At 41.5% G+C, this 21234-nt stretch overlaps 1 protein-coding gene across 1 annotated transcript; it reads right to left on the reverse strand.

The window, feature by feature from the left end:
• Positions 1 to 99: 99 nt before the first annotated feature.
• KCTD20 (potassium channel tetramerization domain containing 20) lies at positions 100 to 18254 on the reverse strand. The gene is made up of 8 exons (XM_083619659.1): positions 18080 to 18254; positions 10939 to 11141; positions 9686 to 9956; positions 8387 to 8489; positions 7298 to 7418; positions 6700 to 6897; positions 5418 to 5528; positions 100 to 3974 (listed from the first exon to the last, which is right to left on the reverse strand). Exons 2-8 carry the CDS (start codon positions 11126 to 11128, stop codon positions 3682 to 3684), a joined length of 1287 nt encoding a protein of 428 aa, XP_083475785.1. The 5' UTR covers positions 11129 to 11141; positions 18080 to 18254; the 3' UTR covers positions 100 to 3681.
• Positions 18255 to 21234: the final 2980 nt, after the last annotated feature.

Raw genomic sequence — 21234 nt, forward strand, 5'->3', positions numbered from 1 at the left:
CTAGAAAAACAACCACCAAAGAGACGACACAGGATTAGAAACATAACGCAGCAGATAAAAGGCAACTCTTTGAAAACTAAGATTCAGGACGTAAACAACTACCAGAAAAGTATTTAAATTTTTTTTATTTAAAGGTATGATAATGTAAACACTGAATATTGAACAAAATAAAAAAGGAGAAACTTGTTTTTGTGCCTTTTTAATTACAGATAACGGAAGAGGAAGTAAATCACCCCAGAATAGAAATATCCCATTAGTCCAATATTCCTAGTTGGACAATGCTATATAATAATTTTTTTATTTTGCATCAGATATAAATACATTGTTTCTTTGGGAAAGCAACCTATTATTTGTGAAAAACTTTTAGTGGCTTATATTGGCTCTCTGAATGTTTAGTTATAATTTGGAGTAAGTGTAATCTTTCAAGTCATGTTTGACTTTGTTTGCAATGGGCATTCTTCAAGTTCATTGGGGTTGCCTCACTTTTGAATTTCTTTGTTTTTGGAATCCTAAGAGTTACCTCTCATTTTCTGTGGCAGTTGTCTTTGTTTTTGCCTATACTAGTGTGTCTGCTGCAGCAAATGTAAAATGTGAAGAGCAGCTATATGTTCCGTGAACATGCAGCAGACATGATCATGTTGTTATAGCCATAGTGGGCTCAGCATGCTTCCCTGAATGTCTAGAAACGTGTATCTGACTTTCAGCACTTTCTTTTGGAAACACCAATGTAGCTGCAGCAAACATGGCTACTGTATGAAATTGTAATCTTCTAAGCAGCTACTCTGAAAATTCCTAGGTTAGAGATTTTATCAAAAATTCTCACCACCCTCACAGGTAAGTAGTTTCTGCAAAGGACAAGCACATCAAACCAGCTGTAAAAGTGGTTCAATTTTCTATCAACATTCAGTGCATTCGTGGGAATGGCTCTTACACACATGTGAGAATGGCAAACTTGGCTTACCCAAATTTTTGAATTTAATACTGGAAGTATTCTCCAATAATTTTCATGCTGGAGTTTCTTTCAATGTTGACACCTGTCTATAAACCACCCTATATTTTTCTAATTAAATATTTCTAAAAAGACCACCTTGCCTTGTGGACAGCACAAGTAGGGCAGCTTTTGAAAAACATTGCTGTAGGCACTTTCGTGAGAGGTTGAATGGCTGTTTAAATAAAATAACTGGATCAGAAATGATAAAAGCTTCCTTGATACAGTTCTAAGGCTGCAAAACTATGCACACTTTCCAGAAAGCCCCTTTGAACATAATGGGGCTTACTTTTGAGTAAGCATGTATAAGATTGTGCTACAAGTCTGCTTTAACATCTTCAACAGTGTAACAATAGCACAGTCCATTAATCTTGCTTGGAAATAAAACCAAAAAGTTTTAATTGAAAATTAAAAAGACCATTTGTTACATAAATTAGTGACCTTGGGCGATTCTCCCTTCACTGGAAGTATTAACTCCATTTATTCTGACTCTGGAAAGCTATCTCCACTATCTGGCAATATCTATTCACTTAATTCCTCTAAGCAGATCCCAAGTAGATGGCAATCAGCTACACATTTGTTCTTTTGAGGCTCTTAAGATAGAGATATTTGGTGCATTGATTTTTTTTTAAAGTATATATATAATTGCAGGTGCTGATAGTTGCAAAGTCCTCTACATGTTAATTCAGACCAGCATTATACACAACCTGTTCTAAAATCACACTTAAGTTGCTGAAAATTCAGGACTTCAGGTGTGTATTTGCTTTCTTCTGCAGTAAGATTCTTCATTTGAATGTGTCAAAAGTTTTTTCTCTACCTTGCAGAGGATGGGCTAAGCTTTTGAAGCACTTTAATGTAATGGGCAGGTATAACTACAGTGCATAACTCATATAACAGCCAATTCCCATTCAAACTACCAGCATGTTTCCCTGAGCTTAACCCATCAAAATCTCCCTGTACACCAGGGGTCAGCAAACTTTTTCAGCAGGGGGCTGGTCCACTGTCCCTCAGACCTTGTGGGGGGCCAAACTATATTTTTTTTGGGGGGGTGAACAAATTCCTACGCCCCACAAATAACCCAGAGATGCATTTTAAATAAAAGGACACATTCTACACATGTAAAAACACACTGATTCCCAGACCGTCCTTGCCGAATTTAGAAGGCGATTGGGCCGGATCTGGCCCCCAGGCCTTCATTTGCCTACCCATGCTGTACACTGAAAGCTAACATACTGGTGAGAAGTGCTAGCTTTCTTCATGTTAGGAACTTTTAATCTTAGGGCATATTTTATTATAAAATCTTAAATCCCACCAAACTTTTAAAAAAACATTGCAAGGTTGGTAATGATCTGAATATCCTAGCACCGAAGAGCAGCATCCCCTCCCATCCACAATCCTAAATCACAATTTCTATTGCAGCCATTAAAGCTAAACATCTTCCAAAATCAAGACAGGCATTTCTGCTACACGCACTGCCCCTGCAGCACTAATACCATGTGCTGTTGTTGAACATTTGAAGAGGTTCAATATTTCACGCAGGTGGCAGCAAGATGAGAATCCTGGAACGGAACCAAGGAAGTAACACAAAATAGAGAAGATTGGCAGGGCTATGCTGAGAAAACATTGTAATGTTTATGCAATACATCTGTACTGCGCCAAGCACTCTGCACTTGGCTTTGTTGCTGAATCCAGTAGGATTCAGCACTCACTGTAACCTTAAAAGATATTCCTACTCATTTACGACAGTCATAATAGCAAGTTACAGATACATGTAGAGAGATGTATGGCTTCATTTGTATGGCTGAATATAAAGAACTTTAACCCTTTTTCAGAAGACTTGCAGCACAATCCTATGCAAGTTTAGTTGAAAGAAAAGTCCCATGCTTTTCAATAGGATTTACTCCTAGGTAAACTTGCCTAAAATCACAACTTTTATGGGATTCACTAATGCAATAACTTGTGTCCGGTTCTGTTAGTTTTTTTTCTTTTTTAAAGTATCGGGATGGCAGAGCAACTGTGCCTTGAGTTGAAAACGTAGCATTTTGTAGTGCAGACTGGTATTTGGTTTCTTGAAAACTGATGACTCAGAGTGAATTTTTTTGGTATGCCTCTGAAATCAGAGTTTTCAATCTCTTCCCAGCAGGTCCTGGAGATTAAGAAGCAATTTAAGGAGTTGGTGGGACAGCTACTGAAAAGAAACTTAAAAAGCAACAACACTGGACTGCATAGGCTATCTGTTGTGTAGCTGCACCCAACTGACGGGAAACATAGTTTTTTTATTCTTACTGGTAATTGTCCCATGACGGTGAAGTCATTATTGCTATAGAGCTTGGCCTATTTGTAACTAAGCGATGGCTGCTAAGCATTAACACAGAACTGTATGTATATTTACACCGTATTTCAATTCAATGAGAACATTTTATTTCTGTTCTTTGACAGGGTGAGATGTAAACTTAATTCCCAGAGTCCACGTTCTCATTGGAGAATACTTGGGAGGCCTCAGCAAATGATGTAATAACACTAGTCCTTTCTACTTATGTAGACTGTATTTAGAGAATAAAGCAATTATGGTAATGCAATAGCTTTTAAGAGATCCAGTTGTATGAAAACTAGCAGCAGGCCGATCTGGATATTCAGTCCTGAGCCAGTCAATCAACTAAATCCATTTGAGAAAACACTGCACTTTAGCTACATTATTCCGGAAGCTCATTAGGATCCATTTGAGAAAATGGTGCATTCAGTCTGTCAAGTTCATCCACCTGGGGCGGGTGGTGCAGCATAACTTCCTGGTCTTCCGCCACATCTTCCCCCACCGCCACGAGGTTTGTTAGAGATTTGCTTCTAACGCACTGGAAGTCAACATGGCGACTCTTTCCCTCTTCCTTTTCCCACGACATCTGGATGAATGGGCGTTGCACATAATTATAGATAACTTCCGAGCGCCCTCCAGGCCTCCTCTTCACTTTCTCTTTACAGGTGGGGTAACCTGAAACAAATATTTTGGCACTGTTAACCATCTCGGCCCAGGCCCAGGCCCTGTGAGCAGCCCAAAGGAAGAGTATCCCCAGGGTTCAAACTAGGACTGTGCTGATGAAACTGTATAGGCTGTATACACAACACTGTTTAAAGTGGATTCAAGGCGCCTCATGGGCGCATGTTTTCCGTGCCACCCACATGGAATTGTCCTCATCCAAATGGCAGCCCGTGCTCCCTGTCTCTCCAACATTTAATTTTGATTGTCCTGGTCTGTGGACAATGCAGTAAACAAGGAGTGTGGGGTAGGAATACAATATAAAACTGACTGTAGTTTTATATTGTATATACTGCAGATGAACTGAAGCACATTGTGTCAGTGTTCTTGTTGTGTGTGTGGCAATGTTTTGCTGGGTGTCATCTATCAACACACCCCCTGGTGCAACACATAAAGTAAGGGTAAAGGGACCCCTGACCATTAGGTCCAGTCGTGGCCGACTCTGGTGTTGTGGCGCTCATCTCGCTTTATCGGCCGAGGGAGCCGGCGTACAGCTTGCGGGTCATGTGGCCAGCATGACTAAGCCGCTTCTGGAGAACCAGAGCAGTGCACGGAAACGCCGTTTACCTTCCCACCGGAGCGGTACCTATTTATCTACTTGCACTTTGACGTGCTTTCGAACTGCTAGGTTGGCAGGAGCAGGGACCGAGCAATGGGAGCTTACCCCGTTGCGGGGATTCGAACCGCCGACCTTCTGACCAGCAAGCCCTAGGCTCTGTGGTTTAACCCACAGCTCCACTCGCATCCCGTGGGTGCAACACATACACACACTTTAAAAAAAAAAGTAACCTGCCTTGTGCAAGTGCGGTATACCTAAAAACATGTATCTCAGAAATACAATAAAAATTGGCAGTGCACACAGATGAACAAATACTGTGTGCGCTATTTGTGCAGTATGGACTTCAGGTTTCCGGAACTCAAGGAGGGTGAAAAGTACTAACTGTGAAGAGGGGACAACAAAACATTGTACATCTGCCTCCTAGAGTGGATGGAAAACACTGAGGCAGAGTTCAATTGAAAGCACTCATGTGGGTGAACAAACTTCCCCAAAGCACACATGGAAAAACAGGATCTGAACAACCCACGTGTGCATTAACACTAGTGTGTACACAGCCTTCAGCCCAGGGGTGACTGCCAAATCGCATCTCCAAATGAAACACAGCTAACCCCAGGGCTCTTGCCAGCAGCATCAGATACAGGCAACGTTTAGGGCTCCCTCTGCAAAAAAAGGTTAGTCATGAAATTGGTGACCCAAAATCGAAGGGTTGCAGAGCAGCAAAGTTAGTACATGGGTGACTGAGCTATCTGTTAGTAGACCCAGTAAATGCAGAGTTGCTACAGGAAACTTCTGGCTTCTTCTGAAAAGCTTTTGCTATTCGGGAAAACACTGTTACTTGCCTTCAATGCCAATTCGGATGTTTTTCAGGCCACGTTCTTTCAAAACCGTTTTTGCTACATCCCGATTCTCAATGTACTTGAAGAATCTGTAGAGCTTAGAACTATACAGAACTACAACAAAGAAAATAGTATTTTAAAAATCTGACAACTGTAGCAGTGGCTAATTTGACAGGTTAGCAGTTTTTTTTAAAATGAGTAGAGCACTGGGAGGATGGTTAAAACCTTTGACACTAGCAATTTCACACGTCCTGGGACGTTCACTGGTTCTAAAATCTGTTTTTTGCCATTTTTTAATTAATATTTTGTGTAAAACCACTTAGAGGTTGATTTAATTTTCAACGGTATAAGAATCTTGTTAATTAAATAAATATCGCAATAATACATCATAATAATGCTGAATAATAATAATTAATAAATAATCATCTGTGATATTGAGCACCATTTGCTAGAAAGGCAGGATACACATTTCTCAAATAATATTGGGTTGCATCCTGACTTCACCTTCCACACATGGAACATATCCTTCTGCCCATGGAGGGAAGATGACAGGTCAGCCTCCCACACCAAGCGGATGTTTGGAAGGCACAAGGGGAATTGGTAAGTTGTCTCTCCCACCTCAATCCAATTTAATACATAATAATAAATTAAATAAATAATAAATTATTTTATTATTATTTATTATTTTATTTATTATTTTAATAATAAATAAATATTCTGCAAACCATTAATAATAGCAATGCAAACATTTGCTTCAGAAAGAACTGCTTCTCCCCCCATGGGAAATTTGCTGTTAAGAGGGAGGGTGTGATGAATTAAGATGCTTGGATCCTGAGCAACATATGAACAAAAACTACAGATTTACTACATGTATAGATTATGGGGTTGGTAGGCATTCAGCCTACAATCTTACATCTAGCCATAGTTCTTAAACGCCGTGATCAATTGGACTTTTATGTGTATAACCAGACACTGAAATGCAAGGATTTTTGGGAATGAGCCTCTGCACAAGGCAAAAAAGAAATTCCTATCCATTTCTTATTCATTTAACAATTTTATATTATCCTTATAACACTTTAAAAAAGTTAGACAATAAGTATACCGTTCAGAATTTTGTTGGTTGGTATAAATCACCCCCATTGTAACTGTATTTTCTTTCTTTTTCAGCTTTAGTTAAGACGACACACATCATGTATACCATGTGGCGGCCTAAGTTGGTTTTTAAAATAACTTTCTAGAAATTGTATTATTTATATATATATATAATTAAATGCAGATCCCTTACTTTGTGAGTATTCTTCTCCCATTGGAGGTGGGTAGTCTTCATCCCAGTCCACTATGTCTTCATCCGTTAGCACTACAATGTGACACTCGCGTTCTCCCTTCTTGGCATTGCCCACCATTATAGGCAGAATCAGCTCTTCCAGATAGCAGTCAAACTGCTTGTGAGCCCCATCGTTGGACAGCTCATGCAATAATGCACCTAACAGGAAATAAGTCACATGTGAGCCCTTTGCATCCAGCTGGAAGGACATTAAGAGGAGCGCTGCTGCATCTGGCAAATGGTCCATTGAGCCCAGAATCCTGTTCACAGTGGCCAACCAGGGGCCTCTTCTGGAAAACCCGCAAGCACAAGATCACTCTCCCCGCCTGCGGTTTCTAGCAACTGGTATTCAGAAGCATTAAGGCCTCCGACCACGGAGGCATAACATAGCCATCATGGCTAGTAGCCATTGATACCTTCTTTCAAAGCCGCCTGAGAGAAAGTCAGAGACCCAACTCCCTACGTCTCAAATGCCACCCTGACTAGCAGGGTCTGGAGCGGAATGGCCTCGACATGCACAGTATTTACCCGCCACTCTTTCGAGTTTGGCCACACTTACTTAAGTCTTGACATTTGATTGTGTTGAAATCAAAGTTGATGCAAAGGTAGTCGCACGTGTCTCTGAGATCCGGAATAGAAATCCCATCGGGACAATTAATGATTCCAGTTTTGTAATAATCCTGAAAGGAAAGTGCAGCTGTGTTTATTATTGCTCTTGTTTATTTCACTTGTACCCTGTTCTTCCTTCCAAAAGTATGGAGGGATGCACCCAGGGCACCAGGCAGCCTCCCACCTAGTTATTGACAAGGGAGTTTGACTCGTAGAACAGTAGAGTTGGAAGGGATTGTGAGGGTCATCTCTGCAATGCAGAAATCTTTTTGCCCAACATAGGACTCGAACCCACAGCCCTGAGAGCCTCATGCTCTACCAACTGAGCTATCTCATGACTCCGATCTAACATAGATGAATGCGTCTTTTAAATCATTGTGTTTGTTTTTTAAAGCTCAACATTATGAATTAGCACCATATACTACCATGACACCAGAGCTGGCATAGTTGCCCCATATTCCATCAGAGTATCCACTGATCAGAGTCCTCTGGATTCGCTCCTTCCCTTCACCATTGCAACCTGCTTATTCACCTGCCTGTCACTCTGGCCTTCAAGGGGATCATCAAGCAAACAAAAGAGATGGAGAGGAGGAGGAGGAGGTGCAGGAGCCGCTGCCTCTTTGCTCATTGGCTGCCTGGCAAGTGAGCAGGTGGGAGCAATGACAATGAGGTGGCAGAGGAGCAGCAACAGCTGCCCATAATCGCCATGAGGCGGTAGACTCACTGAGGGAGGGGGCCACCACTGGGTCCAAGGACCTCCCCAAACCTGGAGCCAGCACTGTGTACATATACCATGAACGAAAAACATTACTAGTTATATGGGACAACGCAGAAAGTGTTATTCCCAACATTACACAATATAAGTGATAGGCGCTGTCTTAGAAGTAAGAAATAGGAAGGAAACGAGAAAGAAACAGATCTATAAATAAAGCAGAAGATACATGAGAAGCTCAAAGTTCCTTTGAATGTGAAGGCAGGAATAGGAACTTTACAAACTGGAGGAAGAACCCTACTTCTGCAACTTTGGGGGCTTCCTCACCAGCACAGTCCGGAACACCGTGGAGCTAATTCCATCCGCAATCTCATATTCACCCTTCTCGTTCGGCCGAGTGAAGTTATATTCTCGTCCTGGTCCAAACATTCTGAAATGATAATCCATACATGGGTTTAAGATGGCTGTCTCCAAATGCCAGCTGGTGTGTTGAAGTAAACAGAGCACACTGAAACTATCTAAATAAAGAACTATGTCAATCATGGCAAGTGTTTCTTTGAGAATGCAGTAATTATTAAGCCCTTTATTAAGGAGATGGATGGCATTTTACACAGCTGAGAAAATGGCATGCAGTTCTCAAAAATTCAGATGTCACAATCTGAGAATGAACTGTGTGCCCACATAATTCCATCTTGCTCCTGCCTCCATGCATCCAACTTTGACACTTATACCCTTAATTCCTAAACCAGGAAATGAGGGTTTACATGCTGCCTTCAAACCTGGATACAATCAGGATCTGACCACTGGACATGAATTAAAATAATCTAAAAATGTGCTGAGACTGGCTATGTCTCTTCATTCACAAAAAAAGCAGCCATGGGGAGGCTGCGGGTGAGTGGGAAGGAATCCAGATCAGAATGTTGTTATGGGGGTGGGGGTGGGGGTGGGAGAGCTAATGTCACACACCAGCGTCTTGCTGAAAATTGCCCCCATAAGCTGCTATTTGCTCTATTAAAAATAAAACTCAGTTGGGACAGGCACCAGTAACTGGGGGCAGAGGAGAATTAGAAAAGGGTTAAACCACTATTCCTCTCTTTGTGGCTGCTTTTTGTAAATAAAATGAAAATGTATAAAAGCCTCTTGTGGTTTGATCATAAGACAAGGATAGGGAATCTGTGGTCTTCCAGATATTGCTGGACTACAACTCCCATGGTTTGGAGAGCTAAAGGTTCCTTATCCTTGCCATAAGATTGCTCATATCTAGACCAGTGAGTGGCATTCATCACATAATCTTTGAGATGTCTCATAAGGTCAACGTACCATGAACATCTCCAGCGGAACCTTCATTCTGGTCCCTCATGCTAAACCCGTTTACTTGGGAGTTATCTGATTTCACTGGAATGCATTAACAAGTTAAATGCAAATAATCTCATGAAGTGGAACACCTTCAAATTCCAATGGGAATGATGAGGACAGAATTCTAAAACTAGGTGGCCTTCCAAAATTACAATGCATCGTCCTAACCCTATTCAGACTGCAAAGCACACCCTATCAGCAGTAGTAGCGATACACTTTGTTTCCATTTAAGTAGTCTGCAAGGTTTAAAGAGGTAATGAAGACACTTACCTTCCTAACATAGTATCAGGATGAGCTGTGAAAATCTGGGGATTTACGACAAATCTAGTGCCATCAACGACAAGAGTCACTTTCTCTGGTGCTTGGACTTGCGTACTGTTGTTCAAGCTGCTACAACCACTCCCAAACTGCTCTTGGCTAGAAGTGTAATATTCGAGGTTTCTTTTACTCCCCACTTGGAAGAAAATGCCTTTGGTGTCTTCAAGAGCGTTAGAACACTGAGGACTTGCTGGGTGGGAAGCGTATCTGAACTCTGCGTGATCTAAACACAGCAGATGAAAGCTGCAGTTGAGTTAAATGCATTAGACAGATTACCAAAAAAGCGATCTATAACAAAAGTTTAATAACCAAATAGGTGACAATACAATGCTAAGAGAATATGCACCACTGACTTAGTAGATTACTAAAACACCCTGACACATCTGTAAACAGCAGTCTATGACACATAAATCAGCCATGTAAGCACAATCTGATCATACACATACAGGTATTGGTATGTTCAAGTTAGAACACTCACATTCATTTTAGCAACCATGCTCTCCTTGATGATATTTCAATCTATTCTTCCTTCCACCTGTTTTCTGTCCCATTCCCCCTTAGTCAGCATCCATGGCCAGTAAGCGCAGTCTTTATAGGACTTGAACTTACTGTTTTATTTTTTTTATGTGTAGGGTGGAAAAGTCCCCCCTCAGCTTCTGCAAACCTTAATGTTCCCCAAACCTTGGCTTCCCTCTAAGCCTGCTGATACCTCCCCTTGGGCATGGGTGGTGCTGTTTTGGCTACACATGCAACAGACATTCACAGCCCAGTTCTTTTTAACATTTCAAACACCATCTATGTAGGAAGGAGGAGGCTGATCATGGCAAGGGAAGGGGTTAGGGTTAGCTTAAAACTAAAAATTCCCTCCATCCCATGCAGTGATCCCTATGAAAATTCCATTTCCTCCCCGTGATATTTGGCATAGGAGGGAGGCAGTTTCCTCCTCTACAAAATAACAGCTTGGTGGTGGTGATTTTAATTAGGGCTGTGGCATGGGAGGAAAGAGCGTCACCCTTTCGTGTGTCGTGGTCCCGATCCTAATTCGGTCTCCTCTCCAAAGCTGCTATTTAAAACAAATAAACAATAACAGCAACAATATAATGATGCAATGCTCAAAAGATTCATTTAGTATCATGTGATCTGAAAAGGATCAACAGGGCTGTGCTGTGCGTTGCACATTCTACAGAATACACTCTTGACTTTACCATGATTTCTGCATAGTGGAGACATGGTAATGGTTTGCCCACACTGTTTCTGGCTGCTTTCTCCTAGATCATGGATTGTAGAAGTCATGTTTTCGGTCAGCTGACAAGATTCTTGATTGCTTGATCGTTCCATTCCAGTGGCACGATTAATACTCATTTGAGGCATCCGTAATTCAAAGTGACTGCCCATCTGGAGAAAAGTCCTGTAAGGAAGAAATGGTAATGAGAGTTACATCTGGAAGAAAGCTTTTTACCTGATGTGGCCTAGGGGGAGTGGCCCACACCTATGTCCCATCAGCCCCAGCCAGCAGGGCCAATATTCAGGAATGATGGGAGTTGCAGTTCAATAACATCTTAAGAGAACCAGATTCCCCATCCCTGCTATAAAGTTTACAGAGCTTGCAATCCCTAGCACACATGTGGGAGTAAGCCCCACTAAATTCAGTAGGACTTAGTTTTCAGTATATATTTGTAGAATAGGGCTGGTTTGTTAAGGGCAGCTAGGAATTCTATGTGGGGATAAACTAAAGTGCCCAGACCTCTGAGAGAAAGATTGCGCTTCGAATGTGCTTTGAAGTTATAATGTGCACAGAAAAACCAACAACAGTGTTCCTCTGTCCAGTTTTAATATAGGAAACAGCTGTTACCACATTGCTTGGTGCTGGGGGGGGGGATATCCTAAGGCTTGCTGTGTTAACTGCCAACATGGACCACAATATTACATGAGCAATATTTAACACCACTCTGGAAGTCTAATGAAATGCCCAATGGCTTTTCCTATTCTGCATCTAGCGGTCTAATGTTAGCAAGACTTAATCACACTGTTGACATATTATCCAGCTTCTGTATACATAACCTTAAAACTGTGCCCTAGAAACATAATTTGCACCAAGAGGCAGAGGGGGACTTGAGGTCACCCTCTGAATGCCACTGTGTTTTTTCCTCCTTTAAACACAGAGTTACTCACTACGTGGCATATAAAAAGTGTGTGGGCTGCAATGGTTTTTCTTCTAGAGATCCGCCTCCTTATCCCTGCATCTCTCACTCCTACAGTCACCCCCTTATCCTTATTTGACATCTGCAGCATCACAGCCAGGGCAGGCTGAAACCAGCAGCAAGAGGAGCTATTTTCGGTCAATGAGCACCAAGCCTTCAGTAGTCAGTGGTGTGTGTGTGTGTAAGGAGGACTCAGCTGAGCATCAGAAATTGTGCCATTGGAGATGGGGATTGTGAGTGAGGGAAATAGATCAGTGGAGAATGGGTCATTCATTGTAAGCACACAGTTATGCAAAACAGCATGTTTGCATTAAACAAGACCTCCTTTGACTTCTTGTTTTCACAGGAAGGTTTGTAGTAATAATAATAATAATAATAATAATAATAATAATAATAATAATAAATTTTATTTATATCCCACCCTCCCCAGCCGAAGCCGGGCTCAGGGCGGCTAACAGCAATCAAATAATCAAACAATCAAATAAACCAACATTCTAAAAATATTTCATTATAAAAATTAATTAAAATCAAGTTGATGGCAACCATTAAGCAAAACTCTGTGCAGGTTGCCAGAGGAGGGAGTCAGGCTGCGCCCTGACCAAAGGCCTGGTGGAACAACTCTGTCTTGCAGGCCCTGCGGAAAGATGTCAGGTCCCGCAGGGCCCTAGTCTCTTGTGACAGAGCGTTCCACCAGATTGGAGCCGCAGCCGAGAAGGCCCTGGCTCTAGTTGAGGCCAGCCTAACCTCTCTGAGGCCTGGGACCTTCAGGATGTTTTTATTTGCAGACCGTAGGTTTCTTTGTGGGGCATACCAGGAGAGGCGGTCCCGTAGTAACTGAGGCTGTGCGCACACCCCCATTTACTTGGCATCCAGTGAGCTCTGGGAAGCAAGAGTACGTATGTCACAATCCCTTATCTACTTTGTTGTTTCTTGAGAAACACTGCAATTCCCCTCAAACCAGCTTTGATCCAAATTGAGAGAAAGAACAATGTAGCTGTCATTGGCAGTATTCCCCAAAGCCTTTCCTCCCATATTTCTCAACAGGGCAAAATAACACAAACGTATGTTGTTCAATTCAAAAAGATTACCGTATTTTTCACTCTATAAGACGCACCAGACCACAAGACGCACCTAGTTTTTGGAGGAGGAAAACAAGAAAAAAAATATTCTGAATCTCAGAAGCCAGAACAGCAAGAGGGATTGCTGCGCATTGAAAGCAGAAATCTCTCTTGCTGTTCTGGCTTCTGGGATAGCTGTGCAGCCTGCATTCGCTCCATAAGACGCACACACATTTCCCCTTACTTTTTAGGAGAGAAAAAGTGAGTCTTATAGAGCAAAAAATACGGTAATTGTCAGTGAAGAAACTACAAATTATTAGATCCTTTAGAAACGATGACAACAACAATGCTAATTATGTATATATTTCATTTTTTTATCTCACTTTTCCTCCAGGGAACACAGGGCAGCAATAGATGCCTTCCCCTTTTATTCACACAACAACCCTGTGAGGCCAGTTAGACAAGAGGCTGCAGACACATCACTGGCTTAAAATGGACCTAAGTTGTTCTTTTTCTCAGTTCAGAATGAAGCTGTCTTAGGGGGAAACACATCAAAAGACAGTATTTCCTAAGAAATGACAGGATAGATACAGAATGGATATGGAATGACAGGATAGATACAGAACAGATATGGGTTGAGCCTAACACCATGTTGACATTGCTTCCCAAATCAGCAATGGGAGCACTGGATGCAAAGCAAACAGGAGTGTGTACACAGCCTGAGAGAGCATGATATGTCCAAGGTCATGTACAGTGTGGGTGAATGGCAAGATCTGAACCTCGATCCAGGATTCTGCACTGACATGTGCAGGAATTTCTGATCAAGACCCAAGATTCCTTCCCATCACAGCATCACAGTCCCTTGTACCCTATTCCCCAAAAAACACAGGAAACAGCAGCTGCATTGGGAAGGAGAATTATGCAGCTTGAGCAGGCCTGCACACTGCTCTTGATCCTTGCTATTCGAAGCCGAGATAGCCGATCCTTGCTATCTAATATTCCTTTTGCACTTACATCTCAAAGTGTTTCTAGTCATCTCCTGTCGTTTCTTTTCCCCTTTCATGATTACCTTGCATGCCTTAACCCCACCTTTCTATGTCCAGGCTTATTATTATTAAAAACATTTAACTTTTGCCCCCCTTCTTAATTTACATAGTTTATCCTTCACAGAGCTATAATCCCCAGCCTCTTTAACAAACTACGGTCCCCAGGATCCTCTGTGCGCTGGATGCGATTTAAATGTATCGTGTGGATCAGTCTATCTGCCATCCATTTCCTCTCTTCCCTTCTCTTTCTGTACTCTTCTCTCGCCTCCATCTTCATTCTCTATCCAGTTCTGGCTGCTAAGCATGAGAGAGCCAGTGTAGCATAGTGGCTTGAGTGTCGGACAGGAACCTGGAAAACCAGGGTTCAAATCCCCACTCGACCATGAAGTTCACTGGGTGACCTTGGGCCAGTCACTGCCTCTCAGCCTAACCTACCTCACAGGGTTGTTGTGGGGACTGAAAATGAGGAAGGGGAGAAACTTGTACATCACTTTGAGCTCCTTGGAGAAGGTGGTGGGATATACATGCAATAAAATCATAAGTATGCGCTTGCGACTGCGCATGTGGGGAATAGCCACTGTTCCAACCAAATAATAATAATAATAATAATAATAATAATAATAATAATAATAATAATTTATTATTTGTACCCCGCCCATCTGGCTGGGTTTCCCCAGCCACTCTGGGCGGCTTTCAACAAAGATGAAAGATACACTAAAATATCACATATTAAAAACTTCCCTGAACAGGGCTGCCTTCAGATGTCTTCTGAATGTCAGGTAGATGTTTATCGCTTTGACATCTGGTGGGAGGGCGTTCCACAGGGCGGGTGCCACTACCGAGAAGGCCCTCTGCCTAGTTCCCTGTAACTTGGCCTCTCGCAGTGAGGGAACCGCCAGAAGGCACTCAGAGCTGGACCTCAGTGTCCGGGCAGAAGGATGGGGGAGGAGACGCTCCTTCAGATATACTGGACCGAGGCCGTTTAGGGCTTTAAAGGTCAGCACCAACACTTTGAATTGTGCTCGGAAACCAAAAGGCTACGGTGTCAGAAGAGAAACTTTGTGCAGATAGCGGACTCTTCTTTTATATCTGTACATGCTCGATTGATTTAGTATGTGTTTGTAGTCTAAGTGGGCTTGGATCCGATTCCAGAGATTGTGTGAACAGTCCCACCATCTTTCACTCACTGCAGCTTCCTATCCCACCCCCACCCCCCGGCAATTATTTCAAATGCAATTATTTCAAAAGATAATATGAAAGGTTATCTGGCCCTAAAAATGCCATAATAAACCTAGAAATAAACTTCAGTACTGAAAATGTCACCAATTCAGTTATTGTGCAGTGCAAAGCTCATAAACAGCTCAATGCAAAGCGACCCAGCCAGATAGGCAGGGTATAAATAATAAAATTATTATTATTATTATTATTATTAAGATAACAATCAACACAAATTTTAGATGAAACTATGTGGTTATACTACCCACTCCAGCAGCTAAAATCCTAACAAAACCAGGCAAATCCACCCTAGAACCAGCAGAAGCCAAGAGAAGAACTAGACACAACTGACTGAAATGACTCCATTTGTTTATTTGATGCATACGCCCTCTTTTCTCCACGGAGTTCAGGACAGAAAATACATGGTCATGTTTTCAATGTGACTCATGCCCTGTTTTCCCATATTTTTCCTTGCAACAACCCTGAGAAGGTCGTTTACACCAAAAGCTAGGCCCAAGGTCACCCAGAACTTCATGGTGGAATTGGAGATTGGAACCTCGGTTTCCTGTGACCTAGTTCAACACCTCAATCACTTTCCACAATAAAACCTAAATTTCCATAAATATAGCTAATGTGGGGCAGGGATAAAATAGGAAGATGTTCTGTTGTTAAAAAGACATTCTAGATTACGCTAGAAAGAAAATAAAGTTCAAGCACATCTTCATCCGGAGCCCATCTCTGGGCCATCTTGCCATCTGAGGTAAAACTGGTGACTGTGCAAGCAGTTGCTCCCAGGCTCCAGAATTCCTCTCTGAGGAAACTGTTTGGCTTTCTGGCTGCTTCCAGATGACATGTTTATTGTGCTTTATTTGCACAAATTTTGTGGCGAGGTTAGACTGCACCAGCTATTTATTGAGTGTTTGTTCCATTTGTTTCTGGGGAAGTTATACGACCACTGCAAAAAGCAATCATTATCACACACTTTGCCACTGCATTTCCATATGACTTTCCTTATCACAAAAAAGTCTCGATTTTGGGGAAGTGGTTTGTTGCACAGTAACAAGCCAAATATTCCAACCTGAATTTGTTGTTATGTGATTGAATCCCACCTGAAAAAAGCACCCCATATGTCATGAAAACCCTACTGTTTCAGAAGTCATTTGGGGAAACGGTATACTGACGATGCACTGATATTGCAAATTGTTACGTCTGTGCAAGTGATTTTTTTATTTTAAAGTATTTTATTTATTTTTATGATGTTTTAGGACAGTGTGGCGTTTAAGTGACCAGTTTGTGATTTATTTTTTATTTGGTTGCGTGCGTCTATGCACATGCATTTTATTAGCTGACTTATGTTCAAGCGACAGAAAAGCAGAAAAGGGAAGTTCCCCTGGCACCTTTAGGCACTGGGCAAAAACGTTCCTTTTTAAGCAGGTCTTTGGTGGATTTGATTGACACCCTATGCCCTTTTTTAAAAAAATGGGGGGGTATTGGGTTGTTGTTTTTATGTTGATTATATATTTTGTGGTTTCATATTTTGATTTTGGTCTGAAACCTCCGGGTATATAAATTCAATAAATACAGTAACAAAAATAAATAAATAAGCAGGATATAAATATTTTAAAATAAATTAACAGTGGGAGAGAGCTTTCCTAGGAGCAGCATCATGTCAATTATGACATCCATTGTTACATCTAATAAATTTGCTCAATGTTGGGGGAAATAGCTTCTTTTCCTTCAAGGAAGGAGTGGTTATGAAAACTGTTGGGAACTGCAAACAGGTGTGGTGGAGAGACAGGTGTCCTTATGGTGTCCTTTTATGGTATATTGGAATCAACATGATGCAATGGCAGGAATCCCTGGGATTCCTCGTACGTACCTCAAAAACACGTTTAAAAATAAAATAGAATTAAAATAGAAATGTAATTGAAATTAATAGAAATAAAATAGAAATGTAATTGAAATTAGTAAGATTTTAGAACACAGAAAAAAAGAAAATCATCCAACCATCAATTCTAGCATGCGGTGGGCCACCTAAATTATATAATTTGGTATTTGAACAATCGGTATTAGTAACTGTATTATAAATTGGTATTGTTATAATGAGGCTATTACTGGAATGTAATTGAAAACTAATAAAAAATATTATATATATAAAAATAGAAATAAATAATTAAAGGTGCAGCACACAAAACGAGTGGAACAGCTAGCCTATTTTTTTTATGGGACAGGATAAACAATGTTCGGATTTCTACCTACAGGGACTGCAAAAAAACAACAACACCACACTGTAAGCTGTTTATGGATTGTAGAAGACCTATTAACAGATTACCATAACGTTTTAACAAAGGATTGTGAGAAACTGTACACAATGCTTGCTGCCGGTTTTACGCTGCTCTCTGGCAGCTATCCAGAGGCCTGCACTAAACATGGAGCAGGGACTTCGTTCCAGCACAAAATAAAACAGGATGTTTTCTATATGCCAAAGCAAACAATTTTGCCTTTACCTTTTATAACTCCACACAGACTGAACTTTCCCAGCTCTTAAAAATGCCAGTTTTGGGACTTCATCACAATTCTTATTTTCACACATCTTAATTATATAATCTGCATTTAAGACACCAGAAACCTCACACATTTGCCATTTGCGTGTTTTTGCTTTCCATTTTTTTTAAAGTTTTAAAGTTCTAAGTTTTGGCTATAATCACAAAAGCTCTGAACAATTGAAACACTGATCTAAACAATATCAAATTCTATTACCGGAATCAGGTTCCCATAGGGACAGATACATTTTGAGAGCAAGCAAATTAAATATCGTCTACTTACCTAGATGTCAGAAAACGGTCCCAGCTGGTCAAAATCAGGTCAAAATCTTGAAATCTACATTTAATAAAGAACGTGGACAAAACCAAGCAGAATAGCTGACAGTTAAAATTGTTTGTGCTCTTGCAATCGAATTCTCCACCCCCTATCTAAGCCCAGATGGTGAGTCATGTACATACTTCAAATTAAGAGTCCCTGCCCAGCACATACAGAAAACAAGAGATGGCATGCCTATAGCCAGAGCCTGGAGTTTGCTCAGATACAAGGAAATAAATAATATGGACATTCCTGGAACGTCTTAAAAACATTAATCAGAGCAAGTCAGTTTTGCTCTCTACCCGAGAACCTCTTCGTTGCTGTATTAACCCCTTCTTGACTCAACATTAAGGTTTAAATATCTTAATTAACCAAGAGAAAAATATTATTATTAAATAAATAAATAAAGTCATATGCCACCCTCTCTATCTGTAGACCTCACGGCAGTTCACAGCATAAAATTACAATATAGAAAATACAAAATGCACAATAGAAATAAAAACAGAAAGAAACCAATAACCCACAACACATTTAAAAGGGCATTGGATGTCAATCAGCCAAAGGCCTGGTTAAAGAGGAATGTTTTTGCCTGGCGCCTAAAGGTGCCCAGAGAGCTTCCCTGGGGAGGGCATTCCACAGACAGGGAGCCACTGCAGAAAAGGCCCATTCTCATGTTGCCACCCTCTCTTGGAGGAGGCACATGAAGAAGGGCCTCAGAGGGTGGTTTCATGGTCCAGGTAGCTTCATATGGAGAAAGACGGTCCTTGAGGTATTGCATCCAAACGGAATCAACAGCTCACATTCTCAAAAGGGAAGAATCACAGGAATAATCAACACACACATGTAAAGACCATTATATGTCACCAGCCCTTTCACATTCTGTTCTTATTTGAAGAGAAACTTCTAGACATGCCTGAATTTGGCCACAGCTGCAAACCAACCCACACAATCAGATCCACCCCTTTAATTTTCAGATAAATGAACTCGGAATAATGATCACTCTCGTGATTTAGACACAATTGCAAATGCAGCTTGGACCATACACGCCACGGTACACATTGAAAAAGGGGGCAAAAAATGATGCTATTGTTCACCAACTTGAGGGTCATTTCCCATAATAATTAAGTATCTTGAAACACTTTCCATGCAGGAGATCACAAGAATCCCAATCTAATTATCTAATCTTATGGGACAAATTCCCATGCCTCTCTTTCACTGGGCTAGTTCAGACATAACACAAAATTTAGCACTGCATAAATAAGCCTAGGTAAGTCTTAGGGCTCAAATGCACCCCCTTCTCTTCTGGTGTCTTTCCTCTCCTGCTCTGGCTATGAGGAGATGAAAAGCTTTCACTTGCATTTTAGAAGAACCGTAACTTGCCATGTCATCTAAACCTAGACAAACAGTAGTTAATTACAACCATTGTCAGTAGAACAAACAGTTTCCAACCATTGTTCATGAAGTCAGTTTTGTAAGCTAATATAGTATGTTAATCTTGTTGGTTTAGGGTTTGGATGACATGCTATATTCCAGTTAATCTGCTCCATAGGTTGAAGCTGGCACTCATCTGCCCATAGGTACTTTGGAGATGCTGGCAAATGACAACTAAGCCAATGTGTGTACAGGCAGAAGGGATAAACCATCAATAAGGGCTTCCTACTACACAGTCATAAGGGATGCGGGTGGCGGTGTGGGCTAAACCACTGAGCCTAGGACTTGCTGATCAGAAGGTTGGCGGTTCGAATCCCCGCGACGGGGTGAGCTCCTGTTGCACGGTCCCTGCTCCTGCCAACCTAGCAGTTTGAAAGCACGTCAAAGTGCAAGTAGATAAATAGGTACCGCTCTGGTGGGAAGGTAAAAAGTGTTTCCATGCGCTGCTCTGGTTCGCCAGAAGCGGCTTAGTCATGCTGGCCACATAACCCGGAAGCTATACGCTGGCTCCCTCGGCCAATAAAGCGAGATGAGCACCGCAACCCCAGAGTCGGCCACGACTGGACCTAATGGTCAGGGATCCCTTTACCTTTACCTTACTACACACTCATGTGGGGAAACAGATATGTGCATTCATTATTTCTAATGAAAAATGTGTGAAATTCATGCCATGGGGAAATTTGTGTTACAAATTGGGTTACATGTGCTTTTAAGGTGCTTAAATCAATTAACAGGGAAACTAATCCACCAGTTGATGGAAACTGCAGGATGGGAGAGCGCTCTCGCACTCAGATCGTGCTTGTGGGCTTTCCAAGGGTACCTGGCTGGGCATGGTGAGAACTAGATGGACCCCCCTGGCCTGATCGAGCACTCTTATGTTTGCTCATAATCAAGCCATATTAAACTAAATGGGGCTTACTCCCAGGTAAATAGGTAAAGATTGCTGCCTACATATTTACCTCAGAGTAAGCCCCTTTGAACTCAATATATTTAACTTAGTGTAACTCTGAGGAGTTGGAAACAGCCGACTTCTAAGCCATGGTCACGACCATGGATTAAGAGTTACACAAATCTGGCGGTTAAAGATTGCCTTATGTACTTTCCAGAGTTTTAAAATTCATATTTTAAACCTTCCCTAGTAGGTACAGCACTCTCCTTTAGGTTTCATAGAAGCAAAGAATCGTAGACTTGGATACCCCCCCCATAGCATTCATGACAGTTTTGGGGTATATGTTGTGAAAACCTGAGCACCATTTTCATAGAATCACAGAGTTGGAAGGTACAGTCCAGTGCTGGATTTACATACAGTGGTACCTCGGGTTACAGACTCCACTAACCCAGAAATAGTACCTCGGGTTAAGAACTTTGCTTCAGGATGAGAACAGAAATCGTGCTTCAGCGGCGTGACGGCAGCGGGAAGCCCCATTAGCTAAAGTGGTACCTCAGGTTAAGAACAGTTTCAGGTTAAGAACGGACCTTCAGAATGAATTAAGTTCTTAACCCGAGGTACCACTGTATAAGCTAAACAAGCTATAACTTAGGGCCCCACTCTCTTGGGGGGGGGCAACAAAATTTAAAGGGGGAAAAACTGGATGTACATTTCCAAAATATAAGATAAAAAACAAATAAAATAAAACCTACATAGTGTAACAGTTTTGTGTTGTGTAGGCTCCTATGATGTAAATAATGGG

The sequence above is a fragment of the Podarcis filfolensis genome, assembly GCF_964270895.1.
Source record: "Podarcis filfolensis genome assembly, chromosome: 6".
NCBI classification, from domain to species: domain Eukaryota; kingdom Metazoa; phylum Chordata; class Lepidosauria; order Squamata; family Lacertidae; genus Podarcis; species Podarcis filfolensis.

What these genes read in the sequence shown, in the direction of transcription:
- KCTD20 (XM_083619659.1), bottom strand. Translation starts at nt 11,128, where the DNA reads ATGGGCAGTCACTTTGAATTACGGATGCCTCAAATGAGTATTAATCGT. An exon ending in CCTGATACTATGTTAGGAAG is followed by an intron (nt 8,490 to 9,685) that starts GTAAGTGTCTTC and finishes TTATCATTTCAG; the next exon opens with AATGTTTGGACCAGGACGAG. An exon ending in GGGAGAAGAATACTCACAAA is followed by an intron (nt 5,529 to 6,699) that starts GTAAGGGATCTG and finishes TCTTTGTTGTAG; the next exon opens with TTCTGTATAGTTCTAAGCTC.